Genomic DNA, 15,479 nt, shown 5'->3' with positions numbered 1-15,479 from the left:
CCTTTTGTATCCACGTGCCTGGTCCACATCCCTCTAACCCTTTCCTATCCATGTACCTGGTCCATATCTCTCAAAAGCTTTCCTATCCATGTACAAGATCCAGATCACTCTAACCCTTTGCTATGCAATTACCTGATCCATATCCCTCTAACCCTTTCCTTTTCATGTACCTGGTCCTTAAAGATCTAGCCCTTTGCTATCCATGACCCTGGTCCATTTCCCACTAACACGTTCCTATCCATGTACCTGGTTCATATCTCACTAAACCTTTCCTCTCCATGTCTCTGGTCCATATCCCACTAACCCTTTCCTAATCATGTACCCGGGCCATATCCCTCTAACCCTTTCCTTTTCATGTACCTGGTCCATATCCCTCTAACCCTTTCCTAATCATGTCCCTGGTCCATATCCCTCTAACCCTTTCCTAATCATGTCCCTGGTCCATATCCCTCTAACTCTTTCCTATCCATGTACCTGGTTCATGTCCTTCTAACCCTTTCCTATCCACGTTCCTGGTCCACATCCCTCCAACAACCCTTTCCTATCTATGTACCTGGTCTATATCCCTCTAACGCTTTCCGCTCCATGTACCTGATCCCTATTCCTATAACCCTTTCTTATCCATGTACCTGATTCATATCCCTCTAACCCTTTCCTATCCATGTACCTGGTCCATATCCCCCTAACCCTTTCCTATCCACGTACCCGGTCCCATATCCCTCTAACCCTTTCCTTTTCATGTACCTGGTCCATATCCCTCAGACCCTTTTCTATCCATGTACCTGGTCCATATCCCTCTAAACCTTCCCTATCCATGTCCCTGGTCCATATCCCTCTAACCCTTTCCTATCCACGTCCCTGGTCCATATCCCTCTAACCCTTTCATATCCATGTCCCTGATCTATATCCCTCTAACCCTTTCCTATCCATGTACCTGATCCATATTCCTATAACCCTTTCTTATCCATGTATCTGATCCATATCCTTATAACCCTTTCCTATCCATGTCCCTGCTCCATATCCCACTAATCCTTTCCTATGCATTTACCTTGACCTTATCCCTCTAACCCTTTCCTATCCATGTACCTGGTCCATATCCCTCTAACCCTTTCCTAATCATGTCCCTGGTCCATATCCCTCTAACCCTTTCCAGCCATTCCCCTGGCCCATATCCCTCTAACCCTTTCCAGCCATTCCCCTGGCCCATATCCCTCTAACCCTTTCCTATCCATGTACCTGGTCCATATCCCTCTAACCCTTTCCAGCCATTCCCCTGGCCCATATCCCTCTAACCCTTTCCTATCCATGTACCTGGTCCATATCCCTCTAACCCTTTCCAGCCATTCCCCTGGCCCATATCCCTCTAACCCTTTCCTATCCATGTACCTGGTCCATATCCCTCTAACCCTTTCCAGCCATTCCCCTGGCCCATATCCCTCTAACCCTTTCCTATCCATGTACCTGGTCTATATCCTTCTCACGCTTTCCGCTCCAAGTACCGGATCCATATTCCTATAACCCTTTCTTATCCATGTATCTGATCCATATCCCTCTAACCCTTTCCCATTCATGTACCTGATCCATATCCCTCTAACCCTTTCCTATCCATGTGCCTGGTCCATATTCCTCAGACCCATTCCTATCCAGTCCCTGGCCATATCCCTCGTCAGGTCCACACGCCCCACCAACCCAACCTCCACTCCCGGCACCTTCCCCTGCAACCGCAAAAAATGCAAAACTTGCGCCCACACCTCCCCCCTTACTTCCTTCCAAGGCCCAAGGGATACTTCCATATCCACCACAAATTCACCTGCACTCCACAGACATCATCTACTGCATCCGCTGCACCCGATGTGGTCTCCTCTATATTGGGGAGACAGGCCGCCTACTTACGGAACGTTTCAGAGAACACCTCTGGGACACACGGACCAACCAACCCAACCACCCCGTGGCTCAACTCTTCAGCTCCTCCTCCCACTCCACCGAGGACATGCAGGTCCTTGGACTCCTCCATCGCCAGACCATAGCAACACGACGGTTGGAGGAAGAACGCCTCATCTTCCGCTTGGGAACCCTCCAACCACAAGGGATGAAGTCAGATTTCTCCAGTTTCCTCATTTCCCCTCCCCCCACCTTGTCTCATTCAAATCCCTCGAACTCAGCAGCACCTTCCTAACCTGCAATCTTCTTCCTGACCTCTCCGCCCCCACCCCACTCCGGCCTATCACCCTCACCTTGACCTCCTTCTGCCTATCGCATTTCCAATGCCCCTCCCCCAAATGCCTCCTCCCTACCTTTTATCCTAGCCTGCTGGACACACTTTCCTCATTCCTGAAGAAGGGCTTATGCCCGAAACGTCGATTCTCCTGTTCCTTGGATGCTGCCTGACCTGCTGCGCTTTTCCAGCAACACATTTTCAGCTCTGATCTCCAGCATCTGCAGTCCTCACTTTCTCCCCTTATCCCTCTAACCCTTTTCTATCCATGTGCCTGGTCCATATCCCTCTAGCCCTTTCCTATCCATATATCTGGTCCATATCCCTCTAACCCTTTCCTATCCATGTCCCTGGTCCATATTCCTCAGATCCGTTCCTAATCATTTCCCTGGTCCATATCCCTCAGACCTTATCCTGTCCATGTCACTGGTCTATATCCCTCATCCCCTTTCCTTTCCATGTCCCTGGTCCATATCCCTCTAACCCTTTCCTATCCATGTACCTGGTCTATACCCCTCTAACACATTCCAATCCATGTACCTGATCCATATTCCTCTAACCCTTTCTATCCATGTGCCTGTTCCATATTGTTCTAGCCCTTTCCTATTGATGTACCTGATCCACATCCCTCTATCACTTTCCTATCCATGTATCTGGTCTATATCCATCTAAGTCTTTCCCATCAATCTACCCGGTCCATATCCCTCTAACCCTTATGTAACCATGTACCTGGTCCTTATCTCTCTAACTCTTTCCTATCCATGTACCTGGTCCATATTCCTCTGACCCTTTCCTATCCATGTACCTTGTCTATACCCCTCCAACCATTTCCTATCCATGTACCTGGTCCATATCACTCTACCCCTTTCTCTTCAATGTACCTGGTCCATATCCCTCTAACCTTTTCCTATCCATGTACCTGCTCCATATCCCCTTAGCCCTTTCCTGTCAATGTCCCTTGTCCATAGCCTTCGGACCGTTTCCTATCCATGTACCTGGTCCATATCCTTCTGGCCTTTTCCTATCCATGTACCTTGTCTATATTCCTCAGACCCGTTCTGAATCATGCCCCTGGTCCATATCCCTCTAACCCTTTTCTATCCATGTCCTTAGTCCATATCCCTCTGACCCTTTAGTTTCCATGTCCCTAGTCCATATTCCTCAGACCCATTCCTAACCATGTCCCTGGTCCATATTCCTCTAACCCTTTCCTATCCATGTACCTGGTCCTTATTCCTCTAACCCTTTCCTATCCATGTACCCGGTCCTTATTCCTATAACCCTTTCTTATTCATGTATCTGATCCAAATCGCTCTAACCCTTTCCTATCCATGTACCTGGTCCATATCCCTCTAACCCTTTCCTATCCATGTCCCTGGTCCATATTCCTCAGACCAGTTCCTAATTATGTCCCTGGTCAATATCCCTCAGACCTTATGCTGTCCATGTCACTGGTCCATATCAGTGCATATATGCATATATTTGGACCATATCCATCTAACCCATTCCTATCCATGTACCTGGTTAATGTCCCTCTAACCCTTTCCTTTCCATGTATCTGGTCCATATCAATCTAACCCTTATGTAACCATGTACCTGGTCCTTATCCCTCTAACACATTCCTATCCATGTACCTGATCCATATTCCTATAACCCTTTCTTATCCATGGATCTGATACATATCGCTCTAACCCTTTCCCATCCTTGTCCTTGGTCCATATCTCTCTCACCCTTTCCTATCCACGTACCTGGTCCATATACCTCTAACCTTCTCCAGCCATTCCCCTGGTCCATATCCCTCTAACCATTTCCTATTCATGTACCTGGGCTATATCCCTCTAACCCTTTCACATCCATGTACCTGGTCCATATCAATCTAACCCTTATGTAACCATGTACCTGGTCCTTATCCCTCTAACACATTCCTCTCCATGTACCTGATCCATGTTCCTATAACCCTTTCACATCCATGTATCTGATCCATATCCCTCTAACCCTTTCCTATCCATGTCCCTGGTCCTTATCCCTCTAACCCTTTTCTATCCTTGTACCTGGTCCATATCCCTCTAACCCTTTGCTATCCATGTCACTGCTCCATATCCCTCAGACCCTTTCCTGTCCATGTCCCTGGTCCATATCCCTCTAACCCTTTTGTATCCACGTCCCTGGTCCATATCAATCTAACCTTTACATAACCATGTACCTGGTCCTTATCCCTCTAACCCTTTCCTTTCCATGTCCCTGGTCCATATTCCTATAAGCTGAAAATGTGTTGTTGGAAAAGCGCAGCAGGTCAGGCAGCATCCAAGGAACAGGAGAATCGACGTTTCGGGCATCAGCCCTTCTTCAGGGCCCTTTCCTATCCATGTTGCTGGTCCATATACCTCTAACTCTTTCCTATCCATTCCCCTGGTCCATGTACCTGGTCCATATTCCTCTAACCCTTTCCTATCCATGTACCTGGTCCATATCTCTCTCACCCTTTCCTATCCATGTACCTGGTCCATATCCCTCTCACCCGTTCTTAATCATGTCCCTGCTCCATATCCCTCAGACCTTATCCTGTCCATGTCCCTGGTCCATATCCCTCAGACCCTTTCCTTTCCATGTCCCTCGTCCATATACCTCTAACTCTTTTGTATCCACATCCCTGGTCCATATCCCTCTAACCCTTTCCTATCCATGTCCCTGGTCCATATCCCTCTAACCCTTTCCTATCCATGTCCCTGGTCCATAACCCTCTAACCCTTTCCTATCCATGTACCTGATCCATATCCCTCTAACCCTTTCCTATCCATGTCCCTGGTCCATATCCCTCTAACCCTTTCCTATCCATGTCCCTGGTCCATATCCCTCTAACCCTTTCCTATCCATGTCCCTGGTCCATATCCCTCTAGCCCTTTCCTATCCATGTACCCGGTCCATATCCCTCTAGCCCTTTCCTATCCATGTCCCTGGTCCATATCCCTCTAGCCCTTTCCTATCCATGTACAAGATCCAGATCATTCTAACCCTTTCCTGTCCATGTGCCTGGTCCGTATCGCTCTAGCGCTTTCCTATTCATGTAGCTGGTCCATATCCCTCTAACCATTTCCTATCCATGTCCCTGGTCCATATTCCTCTAACCCTTCCATATCCATGTACCTGGTCCATATCCCTCTAACCTTTTCCTATCCATGTACCCGGTCCATATCCCTCTAGCCCTTTCCTATTCATGTAGCGGGTCCATATCCCTCTAATTGTTTCCTATCCCTTGTCCCTGGTCCATATTTCTCAGACCCGTTCTTAATCAGGTCCCTGGTCCATATCCCTCTAGCCCTTTCCTATCCATGTACCTGGTCCATATCCCTCTAACCCTTTCCTATCGATGTACCTGGTCCATGTCTGTCAGACCCTTTTCTATCCATGTACCAGGTCCAAATCCAATAACCCTTTCCTATCCATGTATCTGGTTCATGTCCCTCTATCCCTTTCCTATCCACGTCCCTGGCACATATCCCTCTAACCCTTTCCTTTCCATGTTCCTGGTCCATATCAACTAACCCTTACGTAACCATGTACCTGGTCCATATCCCTCAGACCCTTTCCTATCCATGTACCTGGTCCATATCCCACTCACCTGTTCCTATCCATGTACCTGGTCCATATCCCTCTAATCCTTTCCTATCCATGTACCTGGTCCATATCCCTCTAACCCTTTCCTATCCACGTCCCTGGTCCATATTCCTCAGACCTTATCCTGTCCATGTCACTGCTCCATATACCTCAGACCCTTTCCTTTCCATGTCCCTGGTCCATATTCCTCAGACCCGTTCCTAATCATGTCTCTAGTCCATATCCCTCAGACCTTATCCTGTCCATATCCCTGGTCCATATCCCTCAGACCCTTTCCTTTCCATGTGCCTGGTCCATATACCTCTAACCCTTTCGTATCCACGTCCCTGGTCCTTAAACATCTAACCCTTTCCTATCCATGTACCTGGTCCATATCCCTCTAACCCTTTCTTTTTCATGTACTTGGTCCTTAAACATCTAACCCTTTACTATCCATGTACCTGGTCCATATCCCTCGAACCCTTTCCTATCGATGTACCTGGTCCATGTCCGTCAGACCATTTTCTATCCATGTATCAGGTCCATATCCCATTAACCCTTTACTATCCATGTAAATGATCCATATCCCTCTAACCCTTTCCTATCCATGTACCTGGTCCATATCTCTATATCCCTTTCCCATGCATATATATGGACATTATCCCTCTAACCCTTTCCTATCCATGTCCCTGGTCCATATTCCTCTAACCCTTCCCTATCCATGTACCTAGTCCATATCCCTCTAATCCTTTCCTATCCCTTGTCCCTGGTCCATATCCCTCAGACCCTTTCCTATCCATGTATCTGTTCCATATCCCTCAGACCCTTTACTTTCCATGTCCCTGGTCCATATACCTCTAATCCTTTCATATCCATGTCCCTGATCTATATCCCTCTAACCCTTTCCTATCAATGTCCCTGGTCCATACCCCACTAACCCTTTCCTAACCATGTAAATGATCCATATCCCTCTAACCCTTTCCTATCCATGTACCTGGTTCATGTCCCTCTAACCCTTTCCTATCCATGTCCCTGGTCCATATTCCTCAGACCCGTTCCTAATCATGTCCCTGGTCCATATTCCTCAGACCTTATCCTGTCCATGTCCCTGGTCCATATACCTCAGACCTTATCCTGTCCATGTCCCTGGTCCATATCCCTCAGACGCTTTCCTTTCCATGTCCCTGGTCCATATACCTCAAACCCTTTTGTATCCACGTCCCTGGTCCATTTTCCTCTGACACATTCTTATCCATGTACCTGGTCCATATCCCTCTAACCCTTTCCTATCCATGTGCCTGGTCTATATCCCTCTAACCCTTTCCAGCCATTCCCCCGATCCATATCCCTCTAACCATTTCCTGTTTATGTGCCTCTAACCCTTTACATTTAATCTAAACCGACTGACTCCCACAGCTACCTTGCCTACACCTCCCCCCACCCTGCCCCCTGTAAAAACACCATGCCATATTCCCAATTCCTTCGTCTCCGCCGCATCTGCTCCCAGGAGGACCAGTTCCCAAAACGTACCACCCAGATGGCCTCCTTCTTCAAGGACCGCAATTTCTCCCCTGACATGGTCGACGATGCCCTCCACCGCATCTCTTCCACTTCCCGCTCTTGAGCCCCGCCCCTCCAACCACCACCAAGACAGAACCCCACTGGTCCTCACCTACCACCCCACCAGCCTCCATGTACAGCGTATCATCCGCCGTCATTTCCGCCACGTCCAAACGGACCCCGCTACCAGGGATATATTTCCCTTCCCTCCCCCAACAGCGTTCCAAAAAGCCCACTCCCTCCGTGACTCCCTCATCAGGTCCACACACCCCACCAACCCAACCTCCACTCCCGCACCTTCCCCTGCAACCGCAAGAAATGCAAAACGTGCACCCACACCTCCCCCCTTACTTCCCTCCAAGGCCCCAAGGGATCCTTCCATATCCGCCACAAATTCACCTGCACCTCTACACACATCATCTATTCCATCCGCTGCACCCGATGTGGCCTCCTCTATATGGGGGAGACAGGCTGCCTACCATTGGAACGTTTCAGAGAACACCTCTGGGACACCCGGACCAACCAACCCAACCACCCCGTGGCTCAACACTTCAACTCCCCCTCCCACTCCACCAAGGACACGCAGGGCCTTGGACTCCTCCATCACCAGACCATAGCAACACGACGGTTGGAGGAAGAGCGCCTCATCTTCCGCCTGGGAACCCTCCAACCACAAGGGATGAACTCAGATTTCTCCAGTTTCCTCATTTCCCCTCCCCCCACCTTGTCTCAGTCAAATCCCTCGAACTCAGCAGCACCTTCCTAACCTGCAATCTTCTTCCTGACCTCTCCGCCCCCACCCCACTCCAGCCTATCACCCTCACCTTGACCTCCCTCCATGTATCGCATTCCCAATGCCCCTCCCCCAAGTCCCTCCTCCCTACCTTTTATCTTAGCCTGCTGGACACAATTTCCTCATTCCTGAAGAAGGGCTTATGCCCAAAACGTCGATTCTCCCGTTCCTTGGATGCTGCCTGACCTGCTGCGCTTTTCTAGCAACACATTTTCAGCTCTGATCTCCAGCAACTGCAGTCCTCACTTTCTCCCCTTATCCCTCTAACCCTTTCCTGTCCATGTACCTGGTCCGTATCAATCTACCCCTTACGTAACCATGTGCTTGGTCCATATCCCTCTAACACTTTCCTATCCATGTACCTGATCCATATCCCTCTAACCCCTTCCTATCCCTTGTCCCTGGTCCATATCGCTCTAACCCTTTCCTATCCATGTACCTGGTCCTTATCCCTCTAACGCTTTCCTATCCATGTACCTGGCCCATATCGCTCGACCCCTTTCCCATCAATCTACCTGATCCATATCCCTCTAACCTTTTCCTATTAATGTACCTGGTCCATACCCCTCTTACCCTTTCCTATCCACGTCCCTGGTCCATCTACCTCAGACCCTTTCCTATCCATGTACCTGCCAAAGTGTCTTATAAGGTCTTAACCTCCCATGCTCTTGGCAAATAAGTTCCAGCCTCTCGTTATAACTCAACCCCTCCACTCCTGTTAACATCCTTTTGGAAATCTTTGCAGCCCCCTTTCCGACGTAATAATTCCTTTCCTACCGCAGGGCAATGAGATGCTGTAAACCGGAAGATATGGCATTTGAATGCATCCAATTATACCTCCTCACTATGCCTCACCTTACTTAATGATTGGTGCCCAAGTTATATATAACCAACATTCTCTGTACTGCGGAGATGTGTGTTCCTTTGTGGACACTAGTTCATGAATCAGTTCTAACATCACTGCTCACGGATTGCTGCATATACACATACATGTGCGCCTGGGATTTTTCATAGTGAGTTGATTACAGACGTGTTGTTTTTGAAATGAATGACTGGCATTTCCTTGCAATCATCCTTAGCTATTTGAATGTCTCCTACACCCAGAAACATTGTTCCAAAACTTTTATTAACATCAAGAGATTAATTCAATTATTTCTCTTCTGTTGATTTTCATTCCTAACCAATGAACTATAAATTAAATTCAAAGCATTCTCAATGGTGGAAAATTAAAAGAAAAACCAAAATTACCCAGCAAGTCTGGTGGCAAGTGCGGAGATAGAATCAAAATGAACATTCCGGGTCGATGTCCTTCACTCACATTGTTTACAGTAGACAATAGGTGCAGGAGTAGGCCATTCTGCCCTTCAAGCCAGCACCACCATTCATTATGATCATGGCTGATCATCCTCAATCAGTATCCTGTTCCTGCCTTATCCCCATAACCCTTGATTCCACTGCCCTTAAGAGCTCTATCCAATTCTTTCTTGAAAGTATCCAGAGACTTGGCCTCCACTGCCCTCTGGGACAGAGCATTCCACACACCCACCACTCTCTGGGTGAAGAAGTTTCTCCTCAACTCTCTTCTAAATGGCCTACCCCTTATTTTTAAACTGTGTCCTCTGGTTCGGGACTCACCCATCAGCGGAAACATGCTTCCTGCCTCCAGTGTCCAATCCTTTAATAATCTTATACGTCTCAATCAGATCCCCTCTCAGCCTTCTAAACTCAAAGCGTATACAAGCCCAGATGCTCCATTCTTTCAATATAAGATAGTCCTGCCATTCCAGGAATCAATCTTGTGAACCTACGCTGCACTCCCTCAATAGTCAGAATGTCTTTCCTCAAATTTGGAGACCATTGGCCTGAAATAATGGCTGGGTTGGCCTGCAGTTGGAGCTGGGGAGGCCGGAGAACTGGAGGCCTCTTTGAAGCTGGGTGGTGGTTTACCCAAACATTGTCATCTTTCTGAACTATTAAATGGTGGCTGGGAAGACCCACCCTGCTCTCCAACCTTCAACTAATTGGCCATTGGAGGACCTCAAATGACCATAAAAGGGTTTGACCCATTCACTCAGGCATGCTGGTGACTGTGTGACCTTCTCAGAAGCTGCTACACTGGGGGCAGGGTGCTCACCTCAGCAAAAGCAAAGGCCTGACCCAGGGACTTAGCTTTAGGCGGAGGGTTGGCAGGTATCAGCCAAACCTTTAACCTTGGTTACAAAATTACCTTCCCACACGCCCCCAAATCCAGGAACTCCTTCTCCCCAACATCATTGCCTTTGTCCTCAGACTTCTGTGAGCTTTCCCACCAGCAGCCACTGCCCGGTCTCCTCTATTGTAAGCGCTACCAGCCTCTGATTAGCCAGTGGTTGTCCCTGTCCGTCCCTGGGGTCTAATTCACAGGGAAGGCCTCACCACCACCTGTTGGTGTGTGGTTGCCATGATGAGGAGGTGCCAGTGTTGGACTGGGGTGAACAAAGTTAAACATCACATGGCACCACCTGAACCATCACATGGCACCATCACCTGTGGCATGTGGTCGAGCAGAGATCTCCTGAAAGCAGGGTCACGGGTCTGGCTCAAACTCTCCAGTCAACATCGAAACACATTTCTGCTCATCATCTGTATTCCTTTCGACACACACACCGAGTATTTAAGAAAAACCCTCATAAACAAAGGGCAACTTTTTTTTCCCCCTAGTCATAACTTGCTTCAGGTATTTTTAAATGTTGGCTTTTTCTCAATGAATTTAACCAATAGCAAGCTCCCATAGCCCAAGTTTCTGAATCCAATCAACATCCAAAATATTACATCACTGAGGAACATTTCACAAATGTGGCTTAATTATTTGAGACCGATACTTTGGGAGAGATATCCAGGCTCTGATTGGAGAGCGAACTGTGTGTCAGATGAGTAAAGACATCCTGTAAAACTATGAAGCCCATTAAAGTTCTAAACTTGGGTCATAAAGATTAGCAGTAGGGTGTAGGCCCCTCAGTCTCTTAACAGGATCCTAGCTGAGAGAGATAAATTAAAATCTCTGTAATTCTATTTAGATCCTTCCCTCTCATTTTTGATGGTTTGTGTCTCCATAACAGACATTGCAAGTAAATATTCAGTATTACTGGTGGTAGTGATTAGTTTAAGCAAAATAACAATATGCAATTGTGGTGCTGGGAAGGTTTCTTAGTTCTGTGTAGAAAAAGAGAAAGATGAACCATTTTTCTCTCTCTCTCTCTACAGAAGCTGCAGTTTCCCTCGAGTCCTTTGTTTTCCATTCAGATTTCCAGTCTCTGCAACACTCTCCACTCATTCCCCGTGAATCTTCAGTTTCAATTCCCCGCCACTTTCTCTTCCCCGAGATGTCTGTACAATGCTCAGACTTTCCTGTGAGACTTACCCCTCACCCCAGGAAGCAGCAGCAGCAGCAGCAGAGTGAACTTCCTCAACAGAGGCATGTCCCCCCCCCTGGAGTGGGGTGACCTACTCTGCACGATGCCCCCTCGCTGCCACTCTCACCTGCAATGTCTTAACACCCGTTAACCCTTTCAGCACCAGCCAACTGTGTGAGGGTCTTGTTGCTGCTGGGGCCAGGCTGTGGGGATGGGCCAGAGACGGTGCACGCTGTCTAGAACATGTTTACATGGCACCTCGAGGTTCAAGAATGTTACAGGCGCTTTATAAATGCATAAATTACCTGAAGACACACACACACTTGGGGTGGGAAATCTGTAAACACACACACAACTTTTCAGAAACACACAATACATGGAACATGATTTGAGCTGTGATTTTATTGTTAAACATTGGAATTTACACCGACATTGTGTCCCAGCCCAGTTCTAAATTAGGAAATGCAACACTTCCAACTCTGTGATCCAACTTTAATCCACTCAGTGACGTGCTGATACCCAGCGACGACAGGTAATGTCCTGACACTAATTTTCAAAAAGCTGCAATTAAACTCCCTCTCCTTCCCAAAGAGCCTGACTATTGGGACTTCCCTCAAATTCTATTCAAATCATTGCAATAGTCCAGCAGCCTACAGTATTTCTACATCTGTCTTAGCCTCAGGGTCTGAAGATTTTGAATTCAAGTCTGACTCCTTTAACTGGAACACAAAACCTAGTCTGACCCTTTTCAATGTCTTATCACTCAGTACACATTATTAGATTATTGGGGGGAAACGACTTCCATTCGGAGATTGGACAAGCAGTCAAAGACAGGAAAGCTATTGATTGATGGATTGCTTTTTAACTGTCACAGGGTGTGGTTATCATTAGCTGTAGGACCCATTCCCAATTGCCCTTGGTCACCGTGTCGTGCTTTTGGAATGTTGACCACAAATTGCTGAAGAAACTCAGCAAGTCTGGCAGCATTGATAGAGAGAGAGAGAGAAACAGTTAATGCTTCAAGTCCAACGTAAGAATGTGTCTGAACTGGCACGGTGTTGTACCGGACTCGAGATATTAACTCAGATGCATTCCCCGGAGCACTGTGACCCGACATCAAACTCCGACACTGAGTCTCTGACACACACATGGCTGATCGACCATGGAAGGCAGCGTGAGCAAGGGAGCACTCCCGGTGCTCTCTCATTGGCAGGGGCAATGACAGGCATTGTAGGTGCCAACTGCTATCCAGCTGAACAGGGTTAACATGGTGATGGCTGCAGATCATTCTAGAACCTCTGTCAATGTCACCCCTCACTGGCACCACCCAGTTTACCAATGTCAACAGAGCCAGTAAAAAACCACAGAGAAGGGAGCTTTTCTAATGAGGAAGGGGAGGGGGTTCACTCAGGAGAGTGGAATGGAGTCCATTTTATAATTAAGGCACTGACAGACTTTCTACAACAGGAGATCAGCGACTCGAGGTTTCCTGCCAGTTTTCGTGGAGGGAGAGGGAGGTCTGGAACCACTCCCCCATCACGGACAGAGCAGTGCAAGTCAACACATGATGGTTAGTAAAGACAATAATATACTGACCAGGCCCTGGGTCTCCGTGCAGCAGGTGTGGGGCCTGGGTTGTGGGACACTTGATGAGATTCGCAAAGGATTCCAGTGAAAGGTTGGTCATTCAAGAAAAAAGTTGGTCAATGAGGGATCGGAATGGTGATCAGCTGATCATGTCTGCACCAGAAATCCAAAGCGATTCCTCAACTGTTCCAGGAAAATGAAAGTCAGGACGGTGTGAGGGACCAACCGGATTCCAGCTGGAACTAAACCCTGGGAAAGGCAGACAGGCCCATTAGAGTAAACTGACAGACAGAGACAGACAGAGACAGACAGAGACAGACAGAGACAGACAGAGACAGACAGAGACAGACAGAGACAGACAGAGACAGACAGAGACAGACAGAGACAGACAGAGACAGACGATGCAGTCTTAAAAACATGATCAAAGCCATCAGCAACTCACCTTGTAAAACCCAAGTGGGCCCAATCGAGACGTTTCAATGATACAGTGCCAGAGACCCTGCACAAAACAAACTGTACTGTCACTGAGGGCACACCACTTCATTCGCTTGCAGGATGTGGACATTTTGAGCTAGGCCCAGCATTCATTGCCCATCCCTAGTTGCCCCCTTGAGAAGGTGGGGGTGAGCTGCCCTCTTGTATCCAGTGCAGTTCACCCGCTGTCATGACTTTCCCAGAATGGAAGGGGCAGAATTTTCCAGAAACAGGTGAAAGATGCACAACCTGCCCTTGCTCCCCACTCACCCCTCACCACTCCCTACTGGGTGTAGCCCGACACCTAGCAGCTCGGCCTCTCTCTGCTGGGGCACTGGATCCTCCTGATACTTCAATAACCTCGCCTCATTCACTATGTGAAGAACTCTACTTCCAACTGACATCACTTCCTCTCCCACACTTGGCCACTTACCAGTTTGACCCTTGGCCTTAGTGATGGCACTGGAGATTCACCAGGATGTTCCTTGGCCTGGGGTGGGTCAGCGATGAAGGGAGGTTGGATAGGCAGGTTTCCTCAGAGCAGAGAAGGCTGAGGGGTGGGGGGGGGGGGTTTGAGAAAAGGGGTACGCGGTTGAGGTGGACAAGGTTATGTGGGACATTGATAGAGTGGATAGAGGGATTAGTGATCAGGGAAGAGGAGAGGTAGAGCAGGATTTGAGGAAAACAAAATCAAGAATCAAAGAATCACCACAGTGCAGATGCACACTGCATGGACCCTCTGAAGAACATCCCACCCAGACCCCCACCCCTATCCTATCCCTGTAACCCTGCATTTCCCATGGCTAACTCACCTCGCCTATACACCTTTGACTGTGAGAGGAGACCCATGCAGACATAGGGCCAGGTGGGCATGGGCGTGGGGGTGTGCTATGTGCAAACTCCACACAGACAATCTTCTGAGGCTGGAATTGAACCTGTGTCCTTGGCGCTGTCCACTGAGGTACACTTTAATAGAAACAGAAGACCTGAAAAGGACAGAGACAAGGGAACAAAGGACCTATAAACCTAACTAATGTCAACCAGACGCTTTAACAAGACCTAACCAGGCAGCCCAATATCACCTCCTGTGTAAATGGGTCCTGAATGATTCAAACGAGAAGCCATGGTGTGAAGGAGCCAGTGCTGGGCTGGGGTGGACAATAGCCAATAGACATAAGTGCAGGAGTAGGCCATTCTGCCATTCAATAGGATCAGGACTGATCATCCTTAATCAGTATCCTGTTATCAGGACACAGTTTTAAAAAAAAAATCACACAACACCAGGTTATAGTCATAGTGTCAGAGATGTACAGCATGGAAACAGACCCTTCGCTCCAACCTGTCCACCCCGACCAGATATCCCAACCCAATCTAGTCCCACCTGCCAGCACCCGGCCCATATCCCTCCAAACCCTTCCTATTCATATACCATCCAGATGCTTTTTAAATGTTGTAATTGTACCAGCCTCCACCACTTCCTCTGGCAGCTCATTCCATACACGTACCACCCTCTGCGTGAAAATGTTGCCCCTTAGGTCTCTTTTATATCTTTCTCCTCTCACCCTAAACCTATGCCCTCTAGTTCTGGACTCCCCCAAAGCAGGAAAGAGACTTTGTCTATTTATCCTATCCATGCCCCTCACAATTTTATAAATCTCTATAAGGTCACCCCTCAGCCTCCGACGCTCCAGGGAAAAACAGCCCCAGCCAGTTCAGCCTCTCCCTATAGCTCAAATCCTCCAACCCTGGCATTATCCCTGTGAATCTTTTCTAAACCCTCAACAGGTTTATTTGGAAGTGTTAGCTTTCGGAGCTTCACTCCTTCATCGGGTAGCTGTGGAAAAGGATCAAAAGACACAAAATT

At 48.0% G+C, this 15,479-nt stretch overlaps 1 protein-coding gene across 2 annotated transcripts in view; it reads right to left on the bottom strand.

Annotated features, from left to right (window-relative positions):
* Nucleotides 1–11,938: 11,938 nt before the first annotated feature.
* The window catches only part of slc25a10a (solute carrier family 25 member 10a), a 30,736-nt gene continuing 27,195 nt past the window's right edge, over nt 11,939–15,479 (bottom strand). For both annotated transcript variants that reach the window (XM_072558804.1, XM_072558805.1), the window contains exons 10-11: nt 13,584–13,640; nt 11,939–13,390 (exon numbers count right to left, since the gene is read on the bottom strand). In XM_072558804.1, the coding sequence (XP_072414905.1) occupies nt 13,289–13,390; nt 13,584–13,640 (159 nt within the window). In that variant the 3' untranslated portion in view covers nt 11,939–13,288. The remainder of the gene's footprint in view (nt 13,391–13,583; nt 13,641–15,479) is intronic.

The sequence above is a fragment of the Chiloscyllium punctatum genome, chromosome 39 (genome assembly GCF_047496795.1).
Source record: "Chiloscyllium punctatum isolate Juve2018m chromosome 39, sChiPun1.3, whole genome shotgun sequence".
NCBI classification, from domain to species: Eukaryota; Metazoa; Chordata; class Chondrichthyes; order Orectolobiformes; family Hemiscylliidae; genus Chiloscyllium; species Chiloscyllium punctatum.
Note: the sequence above shows the minus strand (reverse complement) of the source record. Positions and strands in the feature narration are given on the sequence as shown.